At 43.6% G+C, this 27,050-nt stretch overlaps 1 protein-coding gene across 1 annotated transcript in view; it reads left to right on the top strand.

Moving 5' to 3' along the window:
- The window catches only part of HEG1 (heart development protein with EGF like domains 1), a 64,791-nt gene that overhangs the window by 20,474 nt on the left and 17,267 nt on the right, over nucleotides 1-27,050 (top strand). Inside the window, exons 2-15 of the mRNA XM_081188269.1 lie at nucleotides 4,964-5,299; nucleotides 5,847-6,173; nucleotides 8,754-9,077; nucleotides 9,595-9,918; nucleotides 12,749-13,075; nucleotides 15,472-15,813; nucleotides 17,896-18,237; nucleotides 19,107-19,439; nucleotides 21,056-22,459; nucleotides 23,513-23,629; nucleotides 23,736-23,855; nucleotides 24,588-24,667; nucleotides 25,360-25,418; nucleotides 26,450-26,610. Coding sequence (XP_081044395.1) covers nucleotides 4,964-5,299; nucleotides 5,847-6,173; nucleotides 8,754-9,077; nucleotides 9,595-9,918; nucleotides 12,749-13,075; nucleotides 15,472-15,813; nucleotides 17,896-18,237; nucleotides 19,107-19,439; nucleotides 21,056-22,459; nucleotides 23,513-23,629; nucleotides 23,736-23,855; nucleotides 24,588-24,667; nucleotides 25,360-25,418; nucleotides 26,450-26,610 — 4,596 coding nt within the window. The remainder of the gene's footprint in view (nucleotides 1-4,963; nucleotides 5,300-5,846; nucleotides 6,174-8,753; nucleotides 9,078-9,594; nucleotides 9,919-12,748; nucleotides 13,076-15,471; nucleotides 15,814-17,895; nucleotides 18,238-19,106; nucleotides 19,440-21,055; nucleotides 22,460-23,512; nucleotides 23,630-23,735; nucleotides 23,856-24,587; nucleotides 24,668-25,359; nucleotides 25,419-26,449; nucleotides 26,611-27,050) is intronic.

Genomic DNA, 27,050 nt, shown 5'->3' with positions numbered 1-27,050 from the left:
CAAATAGTAGGATAAGGATTTCTTTCTCATGCACTTGATCTAGAGCGTGAAGGAGCCAAACCTTTACTAAGACTATATATACATAAAATGCAGTGAGGATCATCCATCACAAATCTTAAAAACAACCATAACTAAAGACAACAGTAGAAACCATCAACTAAAATTAGGGGTAATCAGTACCACTTGTATAGCATCAGAAATACAACAAACTAGGCATCAGCAGGGCCAGCCCAAGACTGTTACAAAGAATGAGTTCACTGTTGGTATAGATCAGTGGTGGCCGAACTTGGTCTTCCAGCTGTTTTTGGACTACAGCTCCCATCATCCCAAGCTAACAGGACAAGTGGCCAGGGATGATAGGAACTGTAGTCCCAAAACAGCTAGAGGGCCAAGTTTGGCCATAGCTGGTATAGATAATGTGATAACCGTTTTGATGATTCCACTCTCTAAAATTCTGATTACATCTCAGTATATGTGCGCATGGACACACACAGAGAGAAAGTGGAAGCAAGCGAGAGAACAAGCAAGATGTTATAGGCGAAGGGGATCGAGATATGGATATGCTCGTACCCCTTCCAATCTACGCCCCATCCCGAGAGACGAGGGTAGGGTGAGCAAGGATTACTCACCTCCTTCACTGGTGTTGTGCAATGCCAGGTCTATAGGCAACAAAACTGCTACCCTGCGAGATTTCTTTATCTCGCAGGGAGTTGACCTGGCTTGTGTGACGGAGACCTGGGTGCGCGAAGGGGTAACTGTTACCTTACGAGAGATGGCGCCCCCGGGTTTCTCCGTCCTCCACCAGTCACGGACTGTGGGCCGGGGGGGAGGGGTGGCAGTATTAATCCGGGAAGATTGCTCTTTCAGGGCTCTACCATCGCCATCGATCCCCGGCATTGAATGTGTTGGCCTAGTGTGGGGCTCCGAGGAGAGCTTGGCTGTCTGGCTGGTGTACCGGCCACCTAGCGCACCAGCAGCCACCCTGTCAGGCCTGCTGGAGGCGGTGGCCGGCTGGGCCTTGGAGTTCCCTAACCTATTGGTATTGGGAGACTTCAACTTCCACGCTGATGCCACTCCCTCCTCACAGGCTCTGGACCTGGTGTCTTCCATGGCGACACTAGGGCTCTCCCAGTTTGTTTCGGGCCCCACACATCAAGCAGGCCACACGCTGGATTTGATCTTTGGCGCCGGTATAGATGTGATCATGTCTCCTTCGATGAAGGTGCCATGGTCTGATCACTACGCTCTGAAAGCCAGGATTGACTTTCCACCCCCACCCTGCTTAGGTGGCGAGCCGATTTGGGCTCGCCCGCGGAGGCTGATGGACCCGGATAGATTCCGTCAAGCCTTGCGGGACCTTGCTCCCCCTGGCGACTCATTGACTGAGCTTGTTGAGGGCTGGAATACCCAGCTCCTGGCAGCCATCGATGAGATCGCACCTAAGCACCCTCTGCGACCCCGCAGAAACCGGGCTCCCTGGTTTACCGAGGAGCTTCGGAAAATGAAGCGGGACCTCAGACGGCTAGAGCGAGTATGGCGGGGTGCCCGTGACGGAGCCTCAAGAACATCTTATAGGGTTTTTATGAAAACCTATGAGATGGCAGTGAAGGCTGCTAAGAAGTCTTACTTCTCGGCCTCCATTGCATCCGCTAGCTCTCGCCCGGCGCAATTATTTAGTATAATTCGGTCTTTAACGTCCCTTGAAGGACAGCCAAATTTAAATAACAATCTGACACACAGCTGTGAGGCATTTGCGAGCTTTTTTGCGGAGAAGGTCCTGTTGCTCCGCCATGACCTCCCTGCCAATTTGGATACAATAAAGGAACTGGAGGCCCCTCGACTGTCCTCGGGTCCAGTATTGGACCACTTTGACCGGATATCTCCAGCCGATGTGGACAGATTCCTCCAAGCTGGAAAGCCCACCACCTGTCCTCTTGACCCGTGCCCGTCATGGCTGATTAGAGCGTGTCCAGACGAGGTGCGGGGCCCCCTGGGGGATATCATCAATTTGTCCCTTGGCACCGGGATATTCCCAGGGGAACTGAAGGAGGCGGTGGTGCGTCCGCTCTTAAAGAAAACATCATTAGATCCCTCAGATCTATCCAATTACCGCCCGGTCTCGAATCTTCCATTCCTGGGTAAGGTGATTGAGAGAGCGGTTGCTGAACAGCTTGGTAGGTTTCTGGATGAAACATCTGCTCTGGACCCATTCCAGTCCGGCTTCCGCGCTGGTCATGGGACCGAGACGGCTCTGGTCGCCCTAACAGATGATCTCCGCAGGCAGCTGGATCGAGGCGGGTCAGGGCTGCTGATTCTTCTAGATCTGTCAGCAGCCTTTGACATGGTCGATCACGAACTCCTGGACCACCGCCTTGCCGACGTGGGGATCCAGGGCACAGTCCTTCAATGGCTGCGCTCGTTTCTCTCTGGTCGGGGACAGAGGGTGGCGCTTGGGGGGGAATTGTCATCACGCCACTCCTTGGTGTGTGGAGTGCCTCAGGGTGCAATTCTCTCCCCGATGCTTTTTAACATCTTTATGCGCCCCCTCGCCCAGCTTGTCCGGAGTTTTGGGCTGGGTTGCCATCAGTATGCTGATGACACCCAACTCTATCTGTTGATGGATGGCCATCCTGACTCGGCCCCAGACACACTGACCAGATGTCTGGAAGCTGTGGCTGGATGGTTACGTGGGAGCCGGTTGAAGTTAAATCCTTCGAAGACAGAGGTCCTCTGGCTGGGGCGGGACGATATGGGATCGAGGGGGCAACTCCCATCTCTTGCGGGGGTGCAATTAGTGCCAGCACCGTCCGTTAAGAGTTTGGGTGTAATCTTCGATACCTCCCTCTCTATGGAGTCGCAGATTACAGCTATAACAAAGGCGGCATTTTTTCATCTCCGCCAAGCTAAGCAGTTGGCCCCTTATCTCTCTCGTCCTGACCTAGCCACTGTGATCCATGCGACGGTCACCTCCAGACTGGATTATTGTAACTCGCTCTACGTGGGGCTGCCCTTGAGACTGACCCAGAAACTCCAGCGGGTGCAGAATGCCGCGGCGAGACTCCTTATGGGGTCTTCGCTGCGAGAGCACATTCATCCGGTATTATACCAGCTGCACTGGCTCCCGGTGGAGTACAGGATCAGGTTTAAGGTGCTGGTTTTAACCTTTAAAGCCCTATACGGCCTAGGACCCTCGTACCTACGGGACCGCCTCTCCTGGTATGCCCCACAGAGAAACCTACGGTCTGCAAATAATAACATCCTCAAGGTCCCAGGCCTCAGAGAGGTTAGGCTGGCCTCAACTAGAGCCAGGGCCTTCTCGGCTGCAGCTCCAAACTGGTGGAATGCTCTGTCAAAAGAGACTAGGGCCCTGCGGGACCTGACATCTTTCCGCAGGGCCTGCAAGACAGAGTTGTTCCGCCAGGCCTTTGGTCAGGGCGCAGCCTGACTCCCTCCTCTGGCAACCTGCACATAATTCTGCTTAATTGGTTGCCATCAATTTGATTTAATTAATTTTTATAATGAAATATTTTTAGATTGTGTGATTATTTGGCTGATTATTTGATTGTTGTTAGCCGCCCTGAGCCCGGCTTCGGCTGGGGAGGGCGGGATATAAATAAAATTTATTTATTTATTTATATTTATTAAGAAAGCATAACACAACCTTAAAGGGAAAATCGTGTGGGAGGACTATCAACCCTTTCCAGAACCTCCGTATCACAAAAGAGCATGTGATTCCACCCAGATAAGGCATTAGTGTGTCACTGAGCAGTCAAGTCTGATGGCTCGTTCCTCAAAACATTTGGAAGGGGAGATGGAAGGCGCATACATTTTTGCATGCCCACACACATACCCAACTTTTTTTGCTTGAGTGCTGCTAAAAAGGGACTATGGTCTACATTACATTCCAGGCATTGAGTTACAAATGCATGTGCTGCACAGCCTGCTAGGTTTTTGAATTTCTAGAGCAAACTGGCCCCGGCAAGCAGCTTGTTGTCTGGGGTCATGATTTGTTGGTGTGACACTGTCAGATATGAGCACTCTGGACACTCATGTGTGCTGGCTCTGGAATGTTGATAACAGTAACCGAACGCACAGGCTTCTCACAGATGAAGGGAACCTACAGGACAGAGTTTGCCAGACCACTGTTGTTATGAGAATAGACTTGGCTTTGCCTTGTATGGTCCAAGAAGAGAATCTGAATCCAGGAATACATTATCTGAAAGCACATCTCCCTGTCTCTGTGTTTAAGCTGAAACATCTTTACATATGGATAACTTGTGGGTTTCCCAAAGGCATCTGCCTGGCTACTGTGAGAACAGGATGTTGGACCATATGGGCCATTGGCTGGATCCAGCAAAGCTATTCTTATGCTCTTATGTTCTTAACTTGCAAGGATCGTGGGCTTCACTAAAGCATGATCACCGCTGGTAATGATCACCAACTGTTTGCAGCCAACCCATGGTCTCTTGGAAAGATGTTAAAAATAATTAGGAGGATAAATTAGGTCAACAGGGTGTAATTACAAAGCTGGGATACATTCCAAAGTGCAGTAATTCATGCAGCTATGACTGCCAGGGGCAGGGGATATGAAAACAAAGGATTCTGTGGTGGTGTAGTGTCTGTTGCTAGAGAACTATTGGCTCTGGGATGATATGAAAAAATTAATGCCCAGAATTTTTTGCTGCTGCATTGCTATTGGTAGTCTGAAATGAGAAATGAGTGGAAACCCAAGATGATTCACATGAGATGTGATGGAGGGGCATATGGGCATGCACATACATACATTCTCCCTCCCTCTCTGTTTTTGTTCACACATGCAAACACATAAGCACAGGTTGGGCCCAAACACACATGAACATAACAACCACCTGCCGTCCGCTAATAAATTTGTGACTTGCCCAGGGTAATTAGGATCAGACCTGGTTTCGCTTCTGTTTTAATGATCTTTTTTTCTCCCCTCCAGCCATTATGAGCAGCGAAAGTTCCAGCATTGAAACAAGGACTTCCAGCTCTCATGCACACAGTACAGATGCCTTCAGTGCCCATGGCAGTGTCAAAGGAAGGACACTGTGGACGATAACCGACAGTGCTTCTGTGTCTACAGCCAGAACAAGAAACTCTGCTTATATTGAAATGATCAGGTCTGGAGATACAGCTCAGCAGTCATCTTCGGTGATGCAGGCCAGAAGAGCTGATACCTCACCAAGTTCCTTGGATACTGCTGGATTTGAAACAGGGACTTTGAGGATACATTCTCCCAGGAGACCCATTTCTTCACTTTCAGAGGATAATCACCCAAGTGAGTTCCACCATCAAAAGTCTTTTTGTATCTGAATGGACTGACAAACCCTGAAACAACAAAGCTGAATGGGTGTGTGTAAGAATAAGGAGAAGTTGGGTGAGGCACAGATTGATTTGGAAGGCTATGGTCATTCCTTTGTTAACGGTTAGATGTACAAACATAAAGGTGTTTAATGGTGTTTGTCATCATTAAATTATACATGTTTGTAGTTAGTCTTAGTTGAATTTCATTGAAAATGAAAGCAAATGGAATCTGAGACACCCCCCTTTTCAAGCAAAGGTATGAATAAGATGCCACACAAAGCTGAACCTGCATACATTTATGCAAATAACGAATTTTGTATATATTCACCTATTTTGCAAGATTTACCCTCCAGTTGCTTTTTTGTGTAATGCCCAAGTATAATATAGTTATTGCAAGTTCTGTACAGTTCTCAACACCAGGTGAAATTCAAGACATCAGATGGATGGAAGCCATGGTTCCACCGCAAATACCAAATTGTTAGAGCCTGATAGGGTTTAATTTTCTCATTTCATATTTACAGTTACTGGGAGCAGCCACCATATAGATAGAAGGTGGGATGCAGACAGCACAACATCCAGTTTGCATATCATCAGCATGGACAGTTCAACAACGACCAACAGAGGCACAGAAAGGACTTCACAGTTTCTTACAGACAGTGTCGCTCTGACTGATTCATCAAGAAAAGACCCAGTTTCTCAGAGGGAAGTCACCACCTTTCCTGATCGAACCCAGTTCCCATCTCATGCAACACATTCGAGAGGAAGAAGTAACACATCAAAGGTCACACAATTTCCTGAGTCTTCAGCAAGGATTCGGCTTGCCCAGTCTTACTTGCCTCCAAAGACTAGTATGTTGTTGTTTTTTCTGTTCTAAAAGTCTACTTCTTAATGAATTCCCATAGAGAAATAATAGCATTATACTGTTTTAGAACTGCTGTAGTGTAATGCCATGTGAGCTGTGAGCCAGGAAGTTGCTGCAGATTTTATCTCAGCTGAGCAAATATTGGTGGCGACAGGGAAGCCACTATTTCTCATCCTCCTTGCATCTCAGATATTGGGAGGATACTTGGCTATCTTGCAGGGTTTTTGAAAGGATTCCTGAGATAATAGATGTGAAAACTTTAAGCTCTCTAGTATGTTCCAAAATGCAGAGGATTGTTTATGATTAATTTGAGGGGGTTTTCTCCAGAAATGGCAAGGCAAGTCACCATTATGATTTGAGGACTAGATCAGGCTTCCTCAACCTCGGCCCTCCAGATGTTTGGAGACTACATTTCCCAGTATCCCTGACCACTGACCACTGGTCCTCTAGCTAGGGATCATAGGAGTTGTAGGCCAAAAACATCTGGAGGGCCGAGGTTGAGGAAGCCTGGACTAGATTCTTGGCATTCCGTTCAAAAATAACAACAGAAATATATTTTATGTGAAATCAAAACAATTGTCGTTCTATGTCATGGTAGTAGTCTGTTGATAGTGGATAGCAAGATTCCTCACTGAAATTCATAAAGCAGAGCATGATGAAGCTATCCGTTCCTTGTCATCAGCATGGATAGTATACTTTTGGTAAAGACTGAGGTTCCCAACTGGGGTTTCATGACTAGTAACCACTGGAAGACATCTTTTCCACTTATAGAAAAAAGGTAGATGAAAAGGGGAAGATGGTTCCTATGTTTTTAATAGTTGTGCAAAAGAAGAAATTTTACCAGGAATTTTGGAGAGTTGGTTTAGGTTCTAGACTGGTGAATCCTGATAAGACAAAAGTGGAAAAGATGCAATGTGGGGAAAATCCTACTGCTTTCACAGTATCCCTTTTCTTTAGAATCGCCTTCTTTTGTTCACTCACATTTCTTCCCATGTTTTTTCAGACTCCCACCTCCCACCCCATGAGGAGGCACATTTTTAGCACCAGCAATCGGCAAAGCACTATTAATGCTTTTCAGAACTTCTATGCCTTTAAATGGAACACTTCCTCTTTACCCATTTTATTGCTTCCTCTTGATCCAAGCTGGGATTTTATTTGTTCACCTCTTGAATAGCCTTTCCCAATTTATTTCTTTTATTTATTTGCTACCCAACCCTTCCTCCCAAAGGAGCCCAGGACAGCAAAACAAGAAAGCAACACAATTCAATTGCCCCACTGTCAGTTTCTCTTCCAGGTGGTGGTGGAGTTTACTACTGATCATTGACTTAGCTTGGTTTCATTGCTAAGAACAGAAAAGGGAGAGAACCAACAAGTGAGACAGGCAGTGGTATAGTGAAAAAGGGATGGGCAGAAGAAGCATTGGCTGCCTCATATTCTGCTGATGAAATCTGTGCATTCTTTGGGTTGGGACCTGGTAGGAAGAAAAGAGTGAGTGAATGGGGATACCAAGACTTGGAAGCACTGCTTCCATTTATTGGCAAAGAGGCCATCTCCTTATTTGGGACCAAGGGCATTCAGAGGGGATACTTACTTGCCAGCAAGATTATTTCGTGGGATGTCTGAGTGGGAGCTTTTGGAATAGCTGTTGGCTTTTGACTTCCTTTTGCGTACCTTTTAGCCACAATCTTATCCTGAACTTTGATGGCTGTAGCTCAGCAATCCTTGCTGCAAAAGGGCTGCAGACATAGCTCATTCAGTTAATGTAAACAGGCTCTTTGAAATACACAGTGTCTGTTGGAAGCTGACTGGGTAAATAATCATGGTTGTGTCTTATCAAATGCTGCCTTATTAAAGTCTTGTTATAATAATGCATAGCGTTATAGTGTCACTCTGAGGAGGAGCTTCCTTTGGTCAATCCCCTCCGTCAACATTGCATGCCACAGTTGTGATGTGCTTTGCAGAGCAAGTCTGAAGGTGCCTTGGCTGTGGTGCAGGTGGGCTTAGCTGGGACATGACTTTGTGGGCCAAATTAAGACCCCGTGAACCTAATTTGGCTTGTGGGTGAGAGCCTTGCACTTAAAGAGAAAATATACTGTACAACGATTGCTCGGAAATTTGTGCCCAAGTTAGCATCTTCCCCGTCTTTCCAAGATCTTATTCTTTGCTTTCTCAAGTCTCTTGCCCTTTCTGGTCCCGAAACGTGAGTCACACTAGAGGTTCCTTTCATAACACAATCCTATAGCTTTGCAGGGTTTACAGTATTCCACTGGGTTTAAAGTGGAGCAAGCTACTGCTTGTAGGAATTTCCTAAAATGTAGGTATTTTTGAATATTTCAAAGCAGTTCTTTTATACTAGCACTTTCCCCTCAGATTTTATTATAAAGGTTTTAAACCCCGACTTTCCCCCCAAGGTTTCATCATTTCTATCAGCTGGTGCAGGGACTGGAGCACAATTAACTTGTTTTCTGTTAAATATGTGTGAATGCAGTTATGGGAAGAAATGCATTAAGATCCACCTTCAGCGCCTGCTGGTGGCACATCTAATATCTTCCTCTTCTAATTTCAGCTGCAGAAGACAGTAGTCAGCCAAGGAGTAGCTCAAATACAGAGAGAAGCGTTTCCAGTTCCCACACAGATGATGTGTCTGTTTCAGGTTTAAATGACAGGGGTGGAGAGAGGACATTACGTACTTTAAGAGATGTCAGCAGTCCTCTTAATGCAACGCATATATCCCCAACCACTAGCAATGATATCTCCACCTCTTCAGGCCTCATGGGTTCCTCACATGTGCTAACTCCAGTACAGACTGGACAAATGGATTCATCACCAGAGGACAATGATTTCACTGAAGCAGCACTTCTACATTTCCAAACTCCTTCAGAAACAACAGGTACAGGATGAAGATCTCTTTTATTACAGATTTTGGAGCACCGTTTGACTTGTCTGGTGTGAAGATGATGCCCAAACATTAGCAATGAATATAAACATGAAGAGAAAAAGAGCAAATACCTTATAGCTCAGAGACAGGAAACTCTGTGTTCCTCAAATATTGTTGGGCTCTGTCTCCCTGACCCAAAAGCACCAGAGCGCCCTCTACAGCAGCACCCACTGCAGTGCAGGCATTAAAAGTACAGAAATGAAGCATCCCTACACACACACAGTCATAGGTTCACTCCTTTTTCTACTACTCACAGGTAACCACCCTTCTGACTGACTCAACACAGGATCACACTTTCTTATCATACTCTAAGGCAACTTTCTGAACTTCATTGCTTTTGTCAGACAAAAGGGGATATGGACTTGTTTTCCATTAGAGCTGTCTGAATATAATTATGGGAAGAAATGCAATGTGATGCCCTTTTAGCGCATGCAGATGGCACATCTAATGTATTGCTCTTGTGTTTCAGCTGCAGAAAACAGTGGTCAGCCAAGGAGCAGCTCAAATACAGAGAGAAGTATTTCCAGTTCTCACACAGATAGTGCATCTGCTTCAGGTCTAACTGATAGGAGCAGAGAGAGGACATCGCGGACACTGAGAGACGTCAGCAGTTCTCTTAATGCAACACAACTATCCACAACGGCTAGCAATGAAATCTCCACCTCTTCAGGCCTCACGAATTCCTCTCACATGTTAACTCCAGTAGAGACTGGACAAATGGATTTGTCACCAGGGGACAATGATTTCACTAAAGTCACGTTTGCACATTCCCAGGCTTCTTTGGGAATGACAGGTAAAGCATGAAGATCTCTTTTATTCTAAATCTCAGTGTACTGTTTCACTTCCCTGGTGTAACAATGAAACCAAAGCATTAGGATGAATAGATTTAAAAAACAAGAGCAAGAGGAGATAGGCTAAGATTAGAGAGTCAAACCACTAAAGGAGGTTTGGAAATAAACTTGTCTACAAATGTGCAGACAACCGAAGGAAGTTAACAGTAGCTATTTAATCTCAATTTGGTTTAGAAAACAGGACAGGTTTTATGGTATGTTTGAGCCCACTCAAATCTGGATCAGATTCAGTCATTTATTATCCTGGTTTTTTACACTAAGGAAACTTTAAAATCTTTTTTAAAAACTTTAAAAAATGGAGGACTATGCAAACATGAGGTTTTAATTGTTGGTCATTATTCTTTAAGACTAGAATATCTAAATAGTATAGTACAGTGGTACCTCGGTTTAAGAAGAGTGGTTTAAGAACAATTTGGTTTACAAACTCTGCAAAACCAGAAATAGTGTCTTGGTTTGCAAACTTTACCTCGGTCTAAGAACGGAATCCGAACAGTGGAAGGGCACCAGCATCTGGAGGCCTCATTAGGGAAAGCACACCTCAGTTTAAGAACGGACTTCAGGAATGGATTAAGTTCGTAAACCGAGGTCCCACTGTACTGGTATTTTAAATTAGGATTTATTTGCACTTTTGTAGGGGACATGAATCATTTGGCAATGTCCAACATCACATGATTAGACTTCCACAAACACAACAAGAACAACTCCTTTTCTCCCTTGCAACCTCCTGCGTTGCTCCCCCGTCTACTCCAGACTGACTCCCAACTGTATTGAACAGATTTTAGAGCATACTGGGGTAGGGCAGGGGGATCTGTTGTATCAACAGTGACTTGTTTGTAGATCACTGGATGTCACCCAATATGCCTTTCAGAACCTTAACATATTCTGACTGATTGATACAGTGGTGCCTCGCAAGACGAAATTAATTCGTTCCGCAAGTTTTTTCTTCTTGCGAGTTTTTCGTCTTGCGAAGCACGGTTTCCCATAGGAATGCATTGAAAATCAATTAATGCGTTCCTAGGGAAACCGCCTTCAGACCAGGTCCAGGGACAGTCTGTCCCCCGACCTCTTCTGGAGGCTGGGGGGGGGGGAACAAGGGCTTTTCTTCCCACTGCCAGCCTTCAGAAGGCTGTTCTGAAGGCTGGCGGTGGGAAGAAAAGCCCTTCTTCCCACCTCCCGCCCCGCAAGCTCCGGGGACAGGAGGGCTTTGCTGCCGACCGCCAGCATTTTAAAAGTCTCTGCTGTCCCGGGGAGATTTTAAAATGCTGGGGGTCGGGAGCGAAGCGTTCTCTGCTGTCCCGGGGAGATTTTAAAATGCTGGGGGTCGGCAGCGAACACTTCGCTCCCGCACGCCAGTATTTTAAAATCTCCCCGGGACAGCAGAGACTTCTCTGCTGTCCCGGGGAGATTTTAAAATGCTGGGGGTCGGCAGCGAACGCTTCGCTCCCGCCCGCCAGCATTTTAAGATCGCCCAGGGCAGCGGAGAAGTCTCCGCTGTCCCGGGAAGGCAGGCGGAGGGGGAGCAAAGACCTTTGCCCCCCGCCGGCCTTCAGAAGAGGTCCAGGACCTCTTCTGAAGGCCAGCTGTGGGCGAAAGTCTTTGCTCCCGACCGCCAGCAATTTAAAACAGGTCCCCAGAGATTTCCCTATGGGCTTTCGTCTTGCGAAGCAAGCCCATAGGGAAATTCGTCTTGCGAAGCGCCTCCAAAACAGAAAACCCTTTCGTCTTGCGGGTTTTCCGTCTTGCGAGGCATTCGTCTTGCGGGGTACCACTGTACTGGTAATAATAACAGCATATTGTCAAAGATTTATTTTTTCCTCCTGGAATACATATGTTTAATCAAGTTAAAGCTATATGGCGGATGGAGCTAATATACTGGAGTGTATGTAGTTATATATACTTGTGAAAATGTGTGGCCAACGGGAACACTTGTTTCTTATTAAAGGTGGATATTAGAGAGAACTGTTTCAAGTGGTACATTAGTTAAATAGTTAAATAAAAATTATGGTTCAGCTTACAGGAAATATAAAAGTATAATAAATTAGAGCAGGGGGATTCAACATGTACCCCACATATGCATTTTAAGCTATAACAAGTATAAAGATAAATATATATATTTTAGTGGTCTTGGAGATTATAGCAGCTGAAAAACCAGGTACTGAAGTCAAGCAATTTCTCCAACTATTGAGGAATGGATTAATGAAGTATGGAGGTACTTAACATGGTATATATATACTTGAAAGAAAAAAGACCAAAAAAGATGCTTTTTATTAATTTATGCTATAAAATGTATTTAATCCAAATTAATGTTTCCAATGTTACGATGACAACTGGAAATAAAAACAAACCATGTACAAAAACATTAAACTTTTTTGTCATAAAACAATGGGTTGTTTCCAACTATATATTTGTGTGAGTGGAATGACTTCTGCTCTCGCAGTGGAGCTTCCCATCTCCCCTCCAATGGCCTCTGAACCCTCCTAATCAGAGCAACCCATCAGAATAAATTTGGGTTTGGTGTGGGGGCACAGTGTGGGAGGAGAGGAGGGAAAGTTCTGTTGCGTGGGTGGAAACCATTCCTCTTGCACATTGATTTTTTTGAATCAACCACTAATCTAGGTATTCATTATTTTTATTGGGCTGCAGTGCGCACACCCCCCTTCATGTTTTCCATTTGATCTGCATGATTATAAGAAAATACATAATAAAACTTGAGATACTCTTTCTATATCTGGAGGTGGCACATCTCATTTTTTTTTTACTGTTGTGTGTTTTCTACTGAAGATCTTGATCACCAGTCAGCAAGCAGCTCGGATACAGAGAGGAGTATTTCTAGTTCTCATACTGACAGTGTACCTGTTTCAGTTCTACCTGACAGAGGTGGAGAGAGGACAGTACAAACTCTAAGCAACAACAGCATTTCTCAGAACACAACACAAAAGTCCATCGCCGGTAATACTGAAATCTCCAGCTCTTCGGCCCTCCCTAATTCTTCTTACATGTTGACTCTGGAGCAGACCAGACAGACGAATTTGTCAACAGAGAACACTGATTTTATTGAAGCAGCAGTTACACATTCCCAGTCCCCTTCAGAAGCAACAGGTAAAGAATTAAGATCTTCTGTTTTGTTACAGATTTGAGAGCACTGGTTTTCCTTGGCTGGTGTAAAACCAAATTTCCTGTGGAAAAAGAGGGGATTGCTCCCGATCCTAGACAATGAGAGAAAGTTCACATAAACTTTGCGTTATAGCCCTGGGGACTCTTGTTTGTGCTTAGAGGACACTTTTGAACAATTTAGCCCTTTTATGACATCCCTTTTCCAGCCCCACCCATCACCCCCTAAGGGCTGATCTGAAGATTACACATTCCCTGGAAATCAGCATCCGTGTGGTAAGTGCCCTCTCCCTCTCAGTGGTATTGTTTATATAAGTCACCATATGAGCCAGGGCAATAATGTTGGGACTTTCCACACACTCCATGGTGGCTGCTATCGATCATGAGTGGGCTGGAGTAAAAGGAAACGTTTCCCGTTGTGGCCCCAACTCCTGTGGCGAGCTATGCTGTGGCTTGACTTGGGAATGGAAAACTTTCTAAAGGGATGTTGAGCCCCATAAGAAGTATAGCCTTTTCATCACCTGCTCTGAAAATCCTTTCTTTTCTCCATACTCCAGGGCCACTTCATAAGTTACAGCGTTAACATTGAGTTCACTGATGAACACTTCCATGTGGTGACACTTCCATGCAAGGGACATAATATCTGGTCACATCCACACCATGCATTTAAAGCACATGGCTTTCCCCCAAGGAATCCTGGGAACTGTAATTTACAATGCACACTTAACAAACTACAGTTCCCAGGAGTCTTTGAGGGGAGCCATGTGATTTAAACGTATGATGTGAATGTGACCTATAAGTGGCTTGTCATCTGAGTGCCAGTGCTGTGCATTCATTCATAGTAACTGCTGGAGTAGATGATCTCAAAACAGTGTCAGCAATCCACAGGGAGAGTGGCTTCCAATTGTCATTTTATTTAAGAAGCAGCACACATAGTAAATGGTTACCACAGTTAAACTATTCTAAAACAACTCAATTAGGAAGTTCCTACTAGTGATTTCTTGAGTCTTGTAGGCTTCGTTGGGCAATGGCATTAGCAGATTCTGACTTTTGGAACTCTTGGAAAAGGAAGCTGCTGTAGGAACAGTGCTGTAAAAAGATAATAACTTCTCTCACCGGGTCTCTTTTTAGGCACACAGTGGCCCCAGGGGCATAGCATTCCTACCCTGGAAGTGTCTTCCTAAGTCAAAGGTCTGAGTAACTCAAGACAGTATTGAAAAAGGAAATTTTTACCTAATATGTACTCTTCTATCACTCTTGTGAGAGGCAAAGATGGGCTTTTAGGATCTCTTGTGGGTTAAACCACAGAGCCTAGGACTTGCCAATCAGAAGGTCGGCGGTTCGTATCCCCGCGACGGGGTGAGCTCCCGTTGCTCGGTCCCAGCTCCTGCCAACCTAACAGTTCGAAAGTATGTCATAGTGCAAGTAGATAAATAGGTACTGCTCCAGCGGGAAGGTAAACGGCGTTTCCGTGCGCTGTTCTGGTTTGCCAGAAGCGGCTTAGTCATGCTGGCCACATGACCCAGAAGCTGCACGCCGGCTCCCTCGGCCAATAAAGTGAGATGAGCGCCGCAACCCCAGAGTCGGTCATGACTGGACCTAATGGTCAGGGGTCCCTTTACCTTTACCTTAAGTGACACAAGCAAGGCTATAGGTGGCACATACCTCTCTGCTTTTGATCTGGAACATCTCACTAGTTGTGGCCTCTGCTCTGGTTAAATTCAAATGGAAAAATCCACATTTTAGCTTTAGTAATTTAGCTTATTAGAGTTTCCACTGGTTAATTCCATTGACCTAAATGTAATATGTTGCCCAACTAAGACCATGCCAGAGATAATGAGACATAGGATAGTGACTACCTCTTATAATTGGATTGGCTAGATGAAGCCATAATGAGGTACTAGATTGGAAATTTTAAATTAGATTAGGTAAGATGAAAAGCAGGTGGCCACTATGGCACTTTTTTTTTTTTAGAAACTATTTATTTTATATAGGGGATACATGATTTTGCCCAGCTCATTGTGTTTTTCTTCTCTCTTTACAGAATTTTATTATTATTATTATTAAAAATGAACACCATAGAATAAATCTAAATCAGCAAATTCTCCTGAAATGTAAAACATTTCCATATCATTAAAAAAAAATACAGAAAGTTGTATTTGGATGAGATGACAGTGACATTAGAATGATAAACTTGAAAACTGAAAATCACGATTTTTATAATAGGCTGCTATCCTAAACACACTTACAAGATAATAAGCCCCATTGGACACATTGTGACTTACTTCTGAGTAAATGTGCATACAGTTTTACAATTAATGTATGTGCATAACTTTAGTCTGAACTTGTAGACAAAGTTCTAATTCCAGTTTGTTCTCTTCTAGATGTTAGGAGTAGCCAGCACACGTTCAACAACTTTGGTACAGAGGAAAGGGTCTCTCAGACTGAGAGTATGTTCTCTACTGCCACATTCATCAAAACTGGAGATGGGACATTAGGATCTCTAACTATCAAGAGCAAATCCACAGATGCAACAGAGCTATCAACTTTTGATCTGGAAAATGTCAGCTCTTTAGATTTAACCCAGAACGTGTCAACCTCAGCCCAAAGTGGAAAGGACAGTTTCCCATCTACCCAGATGGATTTCAGTGAGTCCTCAAAAGAGCATTTATTTACATATTCCTCCAAAACATCTGCCTATTCATCTTCTGCAATAGATCTTTCAAGTGAGTTTTCCATTTTTGTTATTGCTTCAGTTAGAAATCGGCTTGAGATGTAGCCATTGATTTGTTTCCTGTCTGTCTATGTAGTTTTCTCCATAATCTTCCCCTTATTTCTTCCTTTTTAAAGTAACAGTCAGCTTTTAACTATTGTATTATACACATGAATATGAACGACTATAACTTTGCTCTTTGCGACACATCCACACTTTATATAACTGTCCTGTGCACACGTTATACCTTTAGAGCACAGTCAAAACACATTCTTTCTCTCAAAGAATTCTGGGCACTGTAGTTTACACCTCACAGAGTTACCATTCCCAGCAAGCCTTAACAAACTACCACACCCAGAATTCTTTCAGAGAGGAAATGTGATCCAAATATGCTTTAGAGGTATAATGTGTACACAGCCAAAGTGTTTTGTATACATTTGTGGTCCCTGTGGCAAAATATATGAAAATGTCCATAACGCATGTATGTCTTTACACACACAAGCACATGCAACTGGAGCCCCTGCTATACATGGAACAAATATGCTTATCATGTAAAGCAGGGGTTACCAGTAGCCCCACTCTGCAAATTGGGCTGCTGAAATAGAGAGAATTTAAGGGAAAACTAGGACTGGATTTCTGTATGAAAGGAATGCAGTTCTGCACAACAAATTCCTGGGCATGTGTTCAGAAGAATTCTTACTTTGCATTCTTACCCTTGCCTCAGCCCCAGCCCACTGCACTGCTATTTCGCATGTTGTGGACTTCAAGTTCCAGGGGGGAAACATACTACAAAATAGTACATCTGAAGTCTTCTCATACCTGATTAAAAAATGTGAGGTTGCCCTTAGGTGCAGCAATTTCTGCTGCTAAAAAGATATGCCATTTTTAAACTGGGTAACAGCTTGACTCTTTGGCAATATAGGACTCAGACCCTTAGTGTTGTGCCATCTACCCTTTAGAATTTCTTCTTGTTAAATATTAGACAGGCACTGTCTCTGTCAACTTTTCAGCACCTACTGAAGATCTTCCTCTTCCAAAAAGCCTTTTAAGGAGATATCTTTCCCAGTCTATATCTGCATTGCAATTTTTAAAGATGTTTTAATTGTTTTATTACTTGCATATTTGCCAGCCTAGGCTCCTTTGGGAGGAAGGCCGAGGGATTAATAGTAATAATAATTAATAATAATAATAATAATAGTATCAACAATAACTATTGTGGCTTTCATGCAATTGCTTCCTTGGCACATGTCCATTCTTTGTATTCCATCTTTCAAAACTCTATTATTATGATCTATGAAATTACACACAATGTAAAATTCAGCTCACCAGCATTTCTGATTGTATAGCAACACTGTTAAGCATATCAAATAGCCGCTGACTTCAAATAGCCGCTGTCCAGTTTCTGCACCATTTTTTCATTAAAAACATTCTGTGCTAGTCTGCATTCCACTTCAACCTTATGAAAATACTCCAACTCCACGGAACAATAAGAATTAGTGTGATGTAGTCATCTGATTTTCCATTTCTAGACCCAACATGTACTGGGGGCCACCCAGCCAAATACATTCTCAAGTCTCATTAAAGTCAAAATAATTTTTGCCTATATCAAAAGGATATAAGAAGTGAGCACTTAAGCCTAACTAACAACATCTTTCTTTGAATTGTAATCATGCTGTGTGGCATTAGTTGAAAACCTTTGAGGATCAGCTGTATTATTATGACTTTTAAGTATTCAAACTTAAAAGAATCGAAAGAAGCGGTACTTTTGACAGGAAGTACGAACACCTAAAGAAATTCAAAGAAGGGATGCATATGAAATTTGTATTTTCCTCTTTCCCAACTACCGTATTTTTCTGTGTATAAGATTATGGTTTTTGCTATTAAAAATTTGTCAAAAATTGGGGGTTGTCTTATACATGGATGGTGAATGCACACGGGTTCAGGCTCTGACTCTGGTGTGGGCAGCCAGCTTCCCTCAAAAAATCTCAAAGTTGTTCTGTTTGATGTTTAAAATACTGATTTCTTAATTCTGGGTTCAAAAATATAGGGGTTGTCTTATACACAGAAAAATACGGTGTATTCTGTTTCAATTTAGGTACTGGAAGCAGTCTTCAGCCAGTTAAAGTGTCTGATGTGGAAAGAAGGCTTTCCGGGGCTTCTACAGACAGCATATACCTGTCAACTACATTCATGCATGGTAGAGAGAGGACCTCACGGTCTTTACCAAATAACAGCACATCTCCTGATGCAACAGACAGTACCACTTACAATACTGAAACTTCCGAGTCTTCAGATCTGACCCTGAGCTTGAATTCCGGAGGAGAAATGCATAATGTCTCACAAAGTGAAGTGCAATCCACTGGATCTTCTACTGAGCACCTGCTTCAGCATTCCTCTGAAGTTCCAACATCCCCATCTTCACCAAAGGATCCGTCAAGTGAGTTTTCTTTAGGAAAAAGAGTGAAGGAAGAATTGACTGTACTCACCATAGTTTGCATTATGTATGTCTATACGCAGGGATGCGGGTGGCGCTGTGGGTTAAACCACAGAGCCTAGGACCTGCTGATCAGAAGGTTGGCGGTTCGAATCCCTGCGACGGGGTGAGCTCCCATTGCTCGGTCCCTGCTTCTGCCAACCTAGCAGTTCGAAAGCACGTCAAAGTGCAAGTAGATAAATAGGTACCGCTCCGGCGGGAAGGTAAACGGCATTTCCGTGTGCTGCTCTGGTTCACCAGAAGTGGCTTAGTCATGCTGGCCACATGACCCGGAAGCTGTCTGCGGACAAACGCTGGCTCCCTCGGCCCATAGAGCGAGATGAGCGCCGCAACCTCAGAGTCGGTCATGACTGGACCTAATGGTCAGGGGTCCTTTTACCTTTACTATGTCTATACGTGCTGTAAACACCTAGAATTATAAAGAGCTTTATTTTCATGTATATATTATGTGTGTATCTTTATGCATACACACTTACAAATTATCAAGTCTCTCATGATAAGCATTTCTGTTATGAACTATATAATTTGTTCAGAGCATGACATTTGAGTTTGGAGTTTTGTGCAGCAAAAGGGGATCTGGAGTACAGTATGAACCAATGAAATGTCACTGTTTACAGTATTCCACTGGCAGATATGTAGGCATCACCTTAAACCACATGCCTTCAAAATGGGGCAGGATGTAATTCACTTTATCGAAGTCTAGTAACTACACATTATGAATAATGTGACATTATAAATAATACAGGTTCTGATAGCAAAGTTATATGCTGTAAGTGCAATTTTAAAATTTCATTTTCAAATTCCTCTTTCAGTTCTTGGAAGTAGTCATCATTCAATGAGTGACGCAAGCATTTCACACTCTTACACTGAAAGCACTTACCATTCAGCAACTTTCAGCAAAGGAGACGCACAAACTCTACAATCCATAGTTAACAATACGTTTGCTGAAGCGACTGAAAGAACGTTTTCATATATAGAAGAGTCCAACAGCTCAGAATTAAATCCTTCCTCGTCAGAAGCATACTCTAGAAGGACAGACTTCTCAGTAAAAGGTTTTGATACTTCTGGGTCTTCAACTGAGTCTTTCCAAAACTTCAGCTCATCCAGGATACCAACTTACTCTTCCTTCCAAAGTGAACCTTCAGGTTGGTTTTTATTTTGTACCCTGCTTTACCTGCCAGCACTTTTCAATACACAATTATCACCCTAATTGCATATTCTTCAAGTGCATGTAAGCTTTACACGACAAGGCAACAAGTTTCATTGAACTATTAGTTCTTGTTGGTGAAACTGAATGAAGATGAATCTGTAAAAGGTATTGCTTTTGTGTATGTCTTTTTATTCTTGGGACCAACAATTACTGGATGTCCACAGTGATCCACAAGTAACACTAAGCCAAGCTTAGTGCAAACAAACAAGTGTGCAGGTTCCCAGTCCAACTGCTGCTGCGAACAAAGCCATGGTTTGATTTCTCGATATGTCCCAACCTGGGAACATGGTTATACAGTGGTACCTCGGGTTAAGTACTTAATTCGTTCCGGAGGTCCGTTCTTAAACCTGAAACTGTTCTTAACCTGAAGCACCACTTTAGCTAATGGGGCCTCCTGCTGCTGCCGTGCCGCCGGAGCACGATTTCTGTTCTCATCCTGAAGCAAAGTTCTTAACCTGAAGCACTATTTCTGGGTTAGCGGAGTCTGTAACCTGAAGCGTATGTAACCCTAGGTACCACTGTATCTCACTCTGCTCAAGCCATGAGCTGAAACCAAGGTTTGTTCTGAAAGTGGGCCTGCCAGGGTGACGTCAGAGAACAGACAGATTTGTGAGTTCATCAGGTCCCCAGCTGGGAGCATTCTGGACTAGAAGAGCTGAAAGAATTCTCTGGAATTTATTTCCCAGAAAAGCTTGCCAATCTTAGAGCCATAGCTCAAGCATTGTAAAACATTTCTCCAAATCTTAAGGAGGTTAGGATGAAGTAATTGTTGATATTAGTTAGGAGATTTAAGGAAAAAAAGTTTGGATTTAATACTGTGAATTGTACTTAAGGAATTTGTTTTGAGTTATTGATTATTGTCATAAGCTATCCTTGGCACTTTTTAGAAAGTATGTAAGAGAAAAGCGAAATGAAGCAATAAATGTAAAAGGTTAGGGTTAGTTTTGGACTGAAATCCTGTGGACACTTCCTTGAGTGTAACCCCCAGTGGGGTTTACCTCTGAATAGGCATGTATAGCATTGCAGTCTTAACACCTAATCCTATGCATGTCCAGTCATAAGTAAATCCCATTTGGTTTAATGATATTTACTCACCATCTCTTATCGGCTGGCAACATAAAATGACGTATTTACAACTCATTTTATGCAGAAGCTCAGTCCAATATTGTGAGTTACTTCAATAGTCACTTTTTCTCAGTAAGAACAAGAAGATATTGGCAAGAAGAGTATATAGCCTATTGCTGTCTTAGTTAATTGTTGTTAATATTCCTTCCTACCATGATTATTGTCTAGGATTTTTTCTCTCTGTGTACAGTTGTAACGTAAGCCATCAGACCTCCCATGCCCATGAATTCATATAAAATGATAACAGAAGTTACCAATAATTGCCACCTTGAGGCTTTTTTTAAAAAAATGAAACTTTTATGGATATTTTTTGTTTTAATTTTATTACATATGGAATCTGAAACTATTACTGCTATTGGGGCCCCCAATCTGTATCAGTAGAAATTTCATGCTAAGAATTAATAATAATTTTTGCTTGTATTTTAGACACTGGAACAGACTACCAGCCAATGAGTAGCACTGACACTGGAAAAATAATCTCTGTTTCTCATACTGACAGCACGTACATTTCAACCACTTTCACAAGGGGCGGAGAAAGGACGTTACTGTCTATTCCAAAAAGCAGCACATCAGCTGACTCATCAGAAAGTTCCACTTTTTATGCAGAAATTTCCAGCCCTTCAGAGTCAGCACGGTCCTCATTTTCTGTGACCCAGATCAGAGGAAGCAACATGTCCTCCGGCAACATGGGTTTCTCCACACCGTCAACAGAACCGTTGTCTGTACACGCCCTGAAAACACCAGCCTACTCTTCCACAGTCAGTGAGCTGCATGCAACTCAGTTATATCTGAAATCCGAACTGACACCTGCTGGCGGCTTATCATTCACACCTTCCTCTTCAGTGTCACTGAAACAGGATTCACTTCCACCCACTCAGCTGCCAACTCTGTTTTCGACCTCAGAATCCCCTCTTCCATTGTCTTCCTCTGCTTTCCCAACCCTGCTTTCACCTTCCCCTCAAACACTTTTGCCAACTTTTTCACGCAGGCAGTCGCCAACAGCACTGCCCACGCTGCCCCCATCCTCATCTTTATTGCCTCCTCTTTCCTCAACACCGTCGTTGCTGCAGCCTAGTGAGCCTTTGGAAGGCAGTGTTTCTATGGCTGCATCTGAAGGGACAACTGGAACAGACCCACCCACAGCTGGAAGCTCCAACAGGCCATTCAGCAACCAGACTGGGACACACCCACTGAAGGACAGCACTGATCTGGGGACAACAGGATCTTCTCTTATTCTGACCCAAACTACTGAACAGCTCACAGACCACTTGTCACATATGACAGTATCCCTAGATGAAACCAAGGGCTTGGAGGGGCAAAATGTTTCCCTCCCAGGGACCAGGGTTGGAAAAATGCCTCCTGTTCCGACTACGTCTCCCACGTACAGGGCCCAGAGTACCACAGTTTCAGAGACAGCCAAAGCAACAACTGCTTCGTTACCATATACAACCACTCTGGAGGATGCCTTCAGTTTGGTGGGGGTAACCACAGGAAAAAACCTTGTAAATATAGCACACACAACGTTAGGATTGCCTACGTTGGCATCAAGCGTGGATTATGTGGTCACTACAAAGCCTCAGAAAGTACGTCCTCCCCTTCCCACCAAGACGCCATTTTATGCCACTGGAACTCCCACAAAAGGGATGGAAACGAGCACTACCACTGCTTCTAAAACCACTGATTCCAGAGCCACTACTGCCCACCCTCCCAAAATGTTTCCTTCCAGCAAAACCACTGCAGGGACCGTTTCTGCTTCACCGGTTCCCACCAAAGCCACTACATTTGCATGGGTAGGAAGTCCAAGGACATTTCCAGCTTCCCGTGGAAAAGGTAAGCCTTCTCTGAGAAATGATGGAAATGGGTATAACACGAAAAATGGATTTAATGGTGCTGTATCATTGCACTTTTGGATGGGAATTCATTTGGTAGATTTATCTTTTTTTAAAAAAAAAAAAGTGGTTATGCCTTTCTACAAAAAACAGAAACCATCTACTCCAGAGCTCAGAATCAAAAATTATTTGGAGATTGGGGGGGGGGGTAAGTTTTTTAAAAACACACACACACACATAAAGCATCTATAGGGGATGAAACTGAAAGGGGACACAGTCACACCTGTCTCAAAACAACCCAGCAATGTCCACACAATGTTGAATGTTTGTTGAGGTGGGGGAAGGATCATCTAGAATAATAAAATGGAATCTGCAGGAAAAAAGGGCATGGCTATCCCATCTCTCTAGAACCCTGGAGCTCTCTACAATACAACCTCTTGTTGCATGTCCCAGTTGTACAATAGTGTAACTTTGTGTCTGTGGCATAATTTATGTACTATAGTTATTTTATAATGCATTTACTCCTTTAGTTAATAGAGTGTGCCAGTGTTTGCTGGCCATATTCTCCAGCTTTTAAGCAAGGCAAGGACCTATGGTTGAAGTCCTTTCCGCTGTGCCTGCCTGTTGCACAAAATTATGTTTGCGATGTAGGCTGAATAGCGCTTTGTCTCCAAGGTGTAAGGCTACATTGTGAAGCGCATCACTTCTTTTTGGCTTGAAGGTGCCCATTGCTGGTAATGCTCCAGAGGTACCCCACCTTCAGAATGCCAGAAGTGAGACTCAGATCAGCAGGATGAGTGGAAGCTAGTTCTCCATGTGTTTTGGGAAACCAGCAGTAGCCATTTATTGCATGGTTTTGGAGAGTGATCACCCCAGCAGCATATAGTCTATTCAGCTTGACTTGTTGGTTCTGGGTACCAGAAGAGGAAGCTTTTGTGTGCATGCGGGTGAAAGGTGCAGTGCACTACCTTGCTTGTTGAATGTGGGGGTTCAGAGGTGAATTTGGTCACATCTGTTGATCCTGACTTAATTCTTCAAATGCTTTATTTCACAGCTAATGTGTGCACCGCAGAGACTTGCCTTAATAATGGGAAATGCATTGTGGATAACTTGATGGACAAATTCCAGTGCCAGTGTTCACCTGGTTGGCAGGGAGAGGACTGCAGTACAGGTAATGGAGGAATAATGGCAGCCCTTTACATCAGTGCTTTACAGCAATGAAAAGTGGATTGGTGGACTTCCATTCGAAAGGCTGTGGCTTTTTCCTTCTGTTTCAGATGTAGATGAGTGTCTGTCTAATCCATGCCCGGCCTTGGCCACATGTACTAACACACAAGGTTCGTTCCATTGCATGTGTTCCCTGGGCTACCAGATGGAGAAAGGAAAGTGCAATTTAGGTAAGAGAACTGAAGGGACCGGGGGTGGGGGCAAACTTCTTAATAAAACATAAAGCCACATTTAGCTTAATTTGTTATTATTATTTTAAAAGGTTTTACTAGCACCGGCTGCTTCTTATTACCAGAAATACATTTAACCTCACTTTGCTGGTTTGCAGGAACTGGTTCTCATTGAGATCAATGAAACTGAAGCCAGTCATGTTTAACTTGTGTTATCAATTTCAATTAAACCGAAGTTCAACTAACTTATCCAATCCATGATTTTATACTTCAAGACTTTAAAGGAGTAGAGAAGATGTGCCTTACGTTGTTGGATTCAACCATACATCAGCCACAGCTAGCATGGCCAATAGTCCGGGAATATGAGAGTTGCAGTCCAACAATGGCTGGAGGACCATGAGTAGCCACTGCCAGTCATTGTAGACAATACTGAGCTAGATGGGCCAATCACCTGACTTGTTATAAGGCAGCTTCCTGTGTTCTAACATTAATGTATGATTGGCAGTTAACAATGTTCTGCTGTGTAATGTCTAGTTTGGGCCTTAGAAACAAAGCTTCCATTTAAATAAAAAGACATGTTTCTATTTAACTGTTGTGGAGAAAAGTTAGGTTTCCTTGGCATTCAATGTGTATGTGTGTGTGTGTGTGTGTGTGTGTGTATGAAAGAGAGAGAGAGAGAGAGAGAGAGATCTAACCCTTAAAGTAGCTAACAAGCTATCCTCTTGCCTTCAGTTCGAACCTTTGTTGGCCAGTTTAACACAACTGGAGGGCAGTACTCAGAGTTTCAAGTTGAAGAAGCTATTATGAACATGGTAAGTGTCAAAAGTTGCTTTTTAAGCATAGTATTTAACTGACAGTGGCAGCTTGTGAGGAGGCAGTTTGCTGGAAGAAATAAGGGGGCTTCTTCTCTTTGCCCAGCTCTTTTACAGAAGGCTCTCTTATCAGGGGCATGGCTGGAACCTTTGCCTGCCCTACAGCGCAGTAGAATTTGTCTTTTTAACTTGTGAATGATCTTAGAAAGTTCTCCAGCACATCCTAAAGTTGTCCACGGTGGACAACTTTGCCCATCATGCTGCTTCTTGCCTTTTTCCTCTCGTGACCCATGAGCTTGCATTCGGAAATTTCACAGTTAGAAGCTTCTCTGCTCCTCAAAGGTGTAAGCAGAGTCAGCTCCAGATTTATGTGGGCCCCTTGCAACAGCACACATGCACCCAACACACACACACACACACACACACACACACACACCCATGCCTATGCCTCTCCGTTGCAATAGGTGGCCAAGTTCCTCTCTCATGTCCCCATGTGCTGCTATTTGTGGGTGACCAGGATCTCCTTGCACACTGGGGGGCGGAATGGTGGTGAGGGGCCACACCAAGTGAGCAGAGGCAGCCCAGCTACCTGGTGCAGCTGGGTTAGGATCCATGGCATGATGGCGAAGCTCGTTGCTCCTGGCTCAATTTGCTAACAAACAAACCAATACAATGTTCAATTTTTTTTCCAGCTGAACAATTCTCTTTCAACATTGCCAGGCTATTACACATCCACTGTTAAAGCATCCAGGTAAGGATCATGAAACATTCAAACCATCACTTTTGGTGGCTGGGCTTTGATTTGAACTCTTGCCCCAGAGCTTAATAATAATAATAATAATAATAATAATAATAATAATAATAATAATAATACCCCACCCATCCAGCTGGATTTCTCCAGCCACTCCAAGAAGCTTCCAGAACATATAAAAACCATTTTATACTGTGATATGTAGTCCACAGTCCCTCCCACCCCCCACCCATGGTACTGTGCCATTAATAATTGGGAAGAAGAGAGACTGCAATAACACATATTCTTTCCCTGGTTCTCCCCACCTCCTTCAGTCGGTTAACTCTTTACCTCAATTGAAGATTGAAGCCTTCTGGTACAGGCTGTGGTCTTCATCTACCCTGTAAAATGCCACAAACATTGATGCTGCTATAGAAATAATAAATGATAACTACAAGAGGGAATTTGGGCAGGAGCAGTTTATCATGTTGAGTAATAAAAGATGCCGCTCCTGAAATTTTCTCGTGTACACAACTGTAAAGGAGCAGAAGCTCTTTTCCCCTTTCCCCTTGATCAACCTGTGGCTTCTTTATATTGCATGGAATTGGTGCAATTTGGCAAAACAAACCCATAACCCTTCCCTGAAGCATGTACATGTTGCTTCCAGCCATCACGCTAAGTCACAGGAATGCACCTGCTCTGAAGATTCTTAATGGAATCAAGCATGCCAGATTTTCTAGCACAACCATCATTGGCTTTATAGCCAGGGCCTTGGCATGGTCCTAGTCTTCCCCCAGGCACCTGCAAAAGTGGTAGGAGCTCTGCCTGGAGAAGGGTCAGGTAGGCGCTTTGAATCTAGCAGCCTCTGAAGTGCACTGTCTCCCTGTCTTTTTGATATAAAGCACCACAGGCAAACACATACTGCCAAGCCAAGACTAGGAAAATGTGTTCATGCTGTGTGTATGATATTTGTACCATTCTCAAATAAGTGTTGTGGTTCTACAACTGCAGGATGATGATGCAGACTTTGCATTTTCTCACTCTTTCCACAGGCAGTTGGGTATCATGCAAGTGTCTGTCCTGAGCACCTTTTCTTTGGTCTCCAACGTCACCCTTTTTGAGGTTGCTAGCACCGTGCGAAGCCACATTCGAGCCTGCAAGGCTCCCACACAGACTTGCCAGTTCATCTCTAAACTTACACTGCTCCACAGAGGTAAAAAGACATGGTTAAACACTGTTCTTTGGGGTTGGTTTTTTCTTTTTCTTTTTTTTTAAAAAGAAAGTTTTCAAAAGAACATTCTGTCTTTTCTTTCTTTTTTTTAAAAAAAGCTTGCTTTCTTCAAAGCTCTCTTTGAAAAGCTTTGTTTCACTGAAACAGAAAGCCTCTTGAAAGCCTCTATAGGATAAAATAAAGATTTCATTCTCACATGTGTGAGAAGCTTGCCTCTCTACAAAAACATTCTTGTAAGTAAAATATGGGACACACCGTGGGATTATGGTCTTTGTGTACAGGCTTTTCATGTCAGAGGTGCGGCATTGAATCCTGACCACGTGGTGCGAACCTGTCAAAATTATGGGGCAACACTTCTCAGAGCCACAGGATGAGAGATGACAGTACAGGTTTTTAAAATAAAACAGTAGTACTACTAATAA

Source organism: Podarcis bocagei (genome assembly GCF_964188305.1).
Source record: "Podarcis bocagei genome assembly, chromosome: 1".
Taxonomy (NCBI): Eukaryota; Metazoa; Chordata; class Lepidosauria; order Squamata; family Lacertidae; genus Podarcis; species Podarcis bocagei.
The sequence above is the reverse complement of the archived record's forward strand: the minus strand, read 5'-3'. Positions and strand labels throughout refer to the sequence as shown.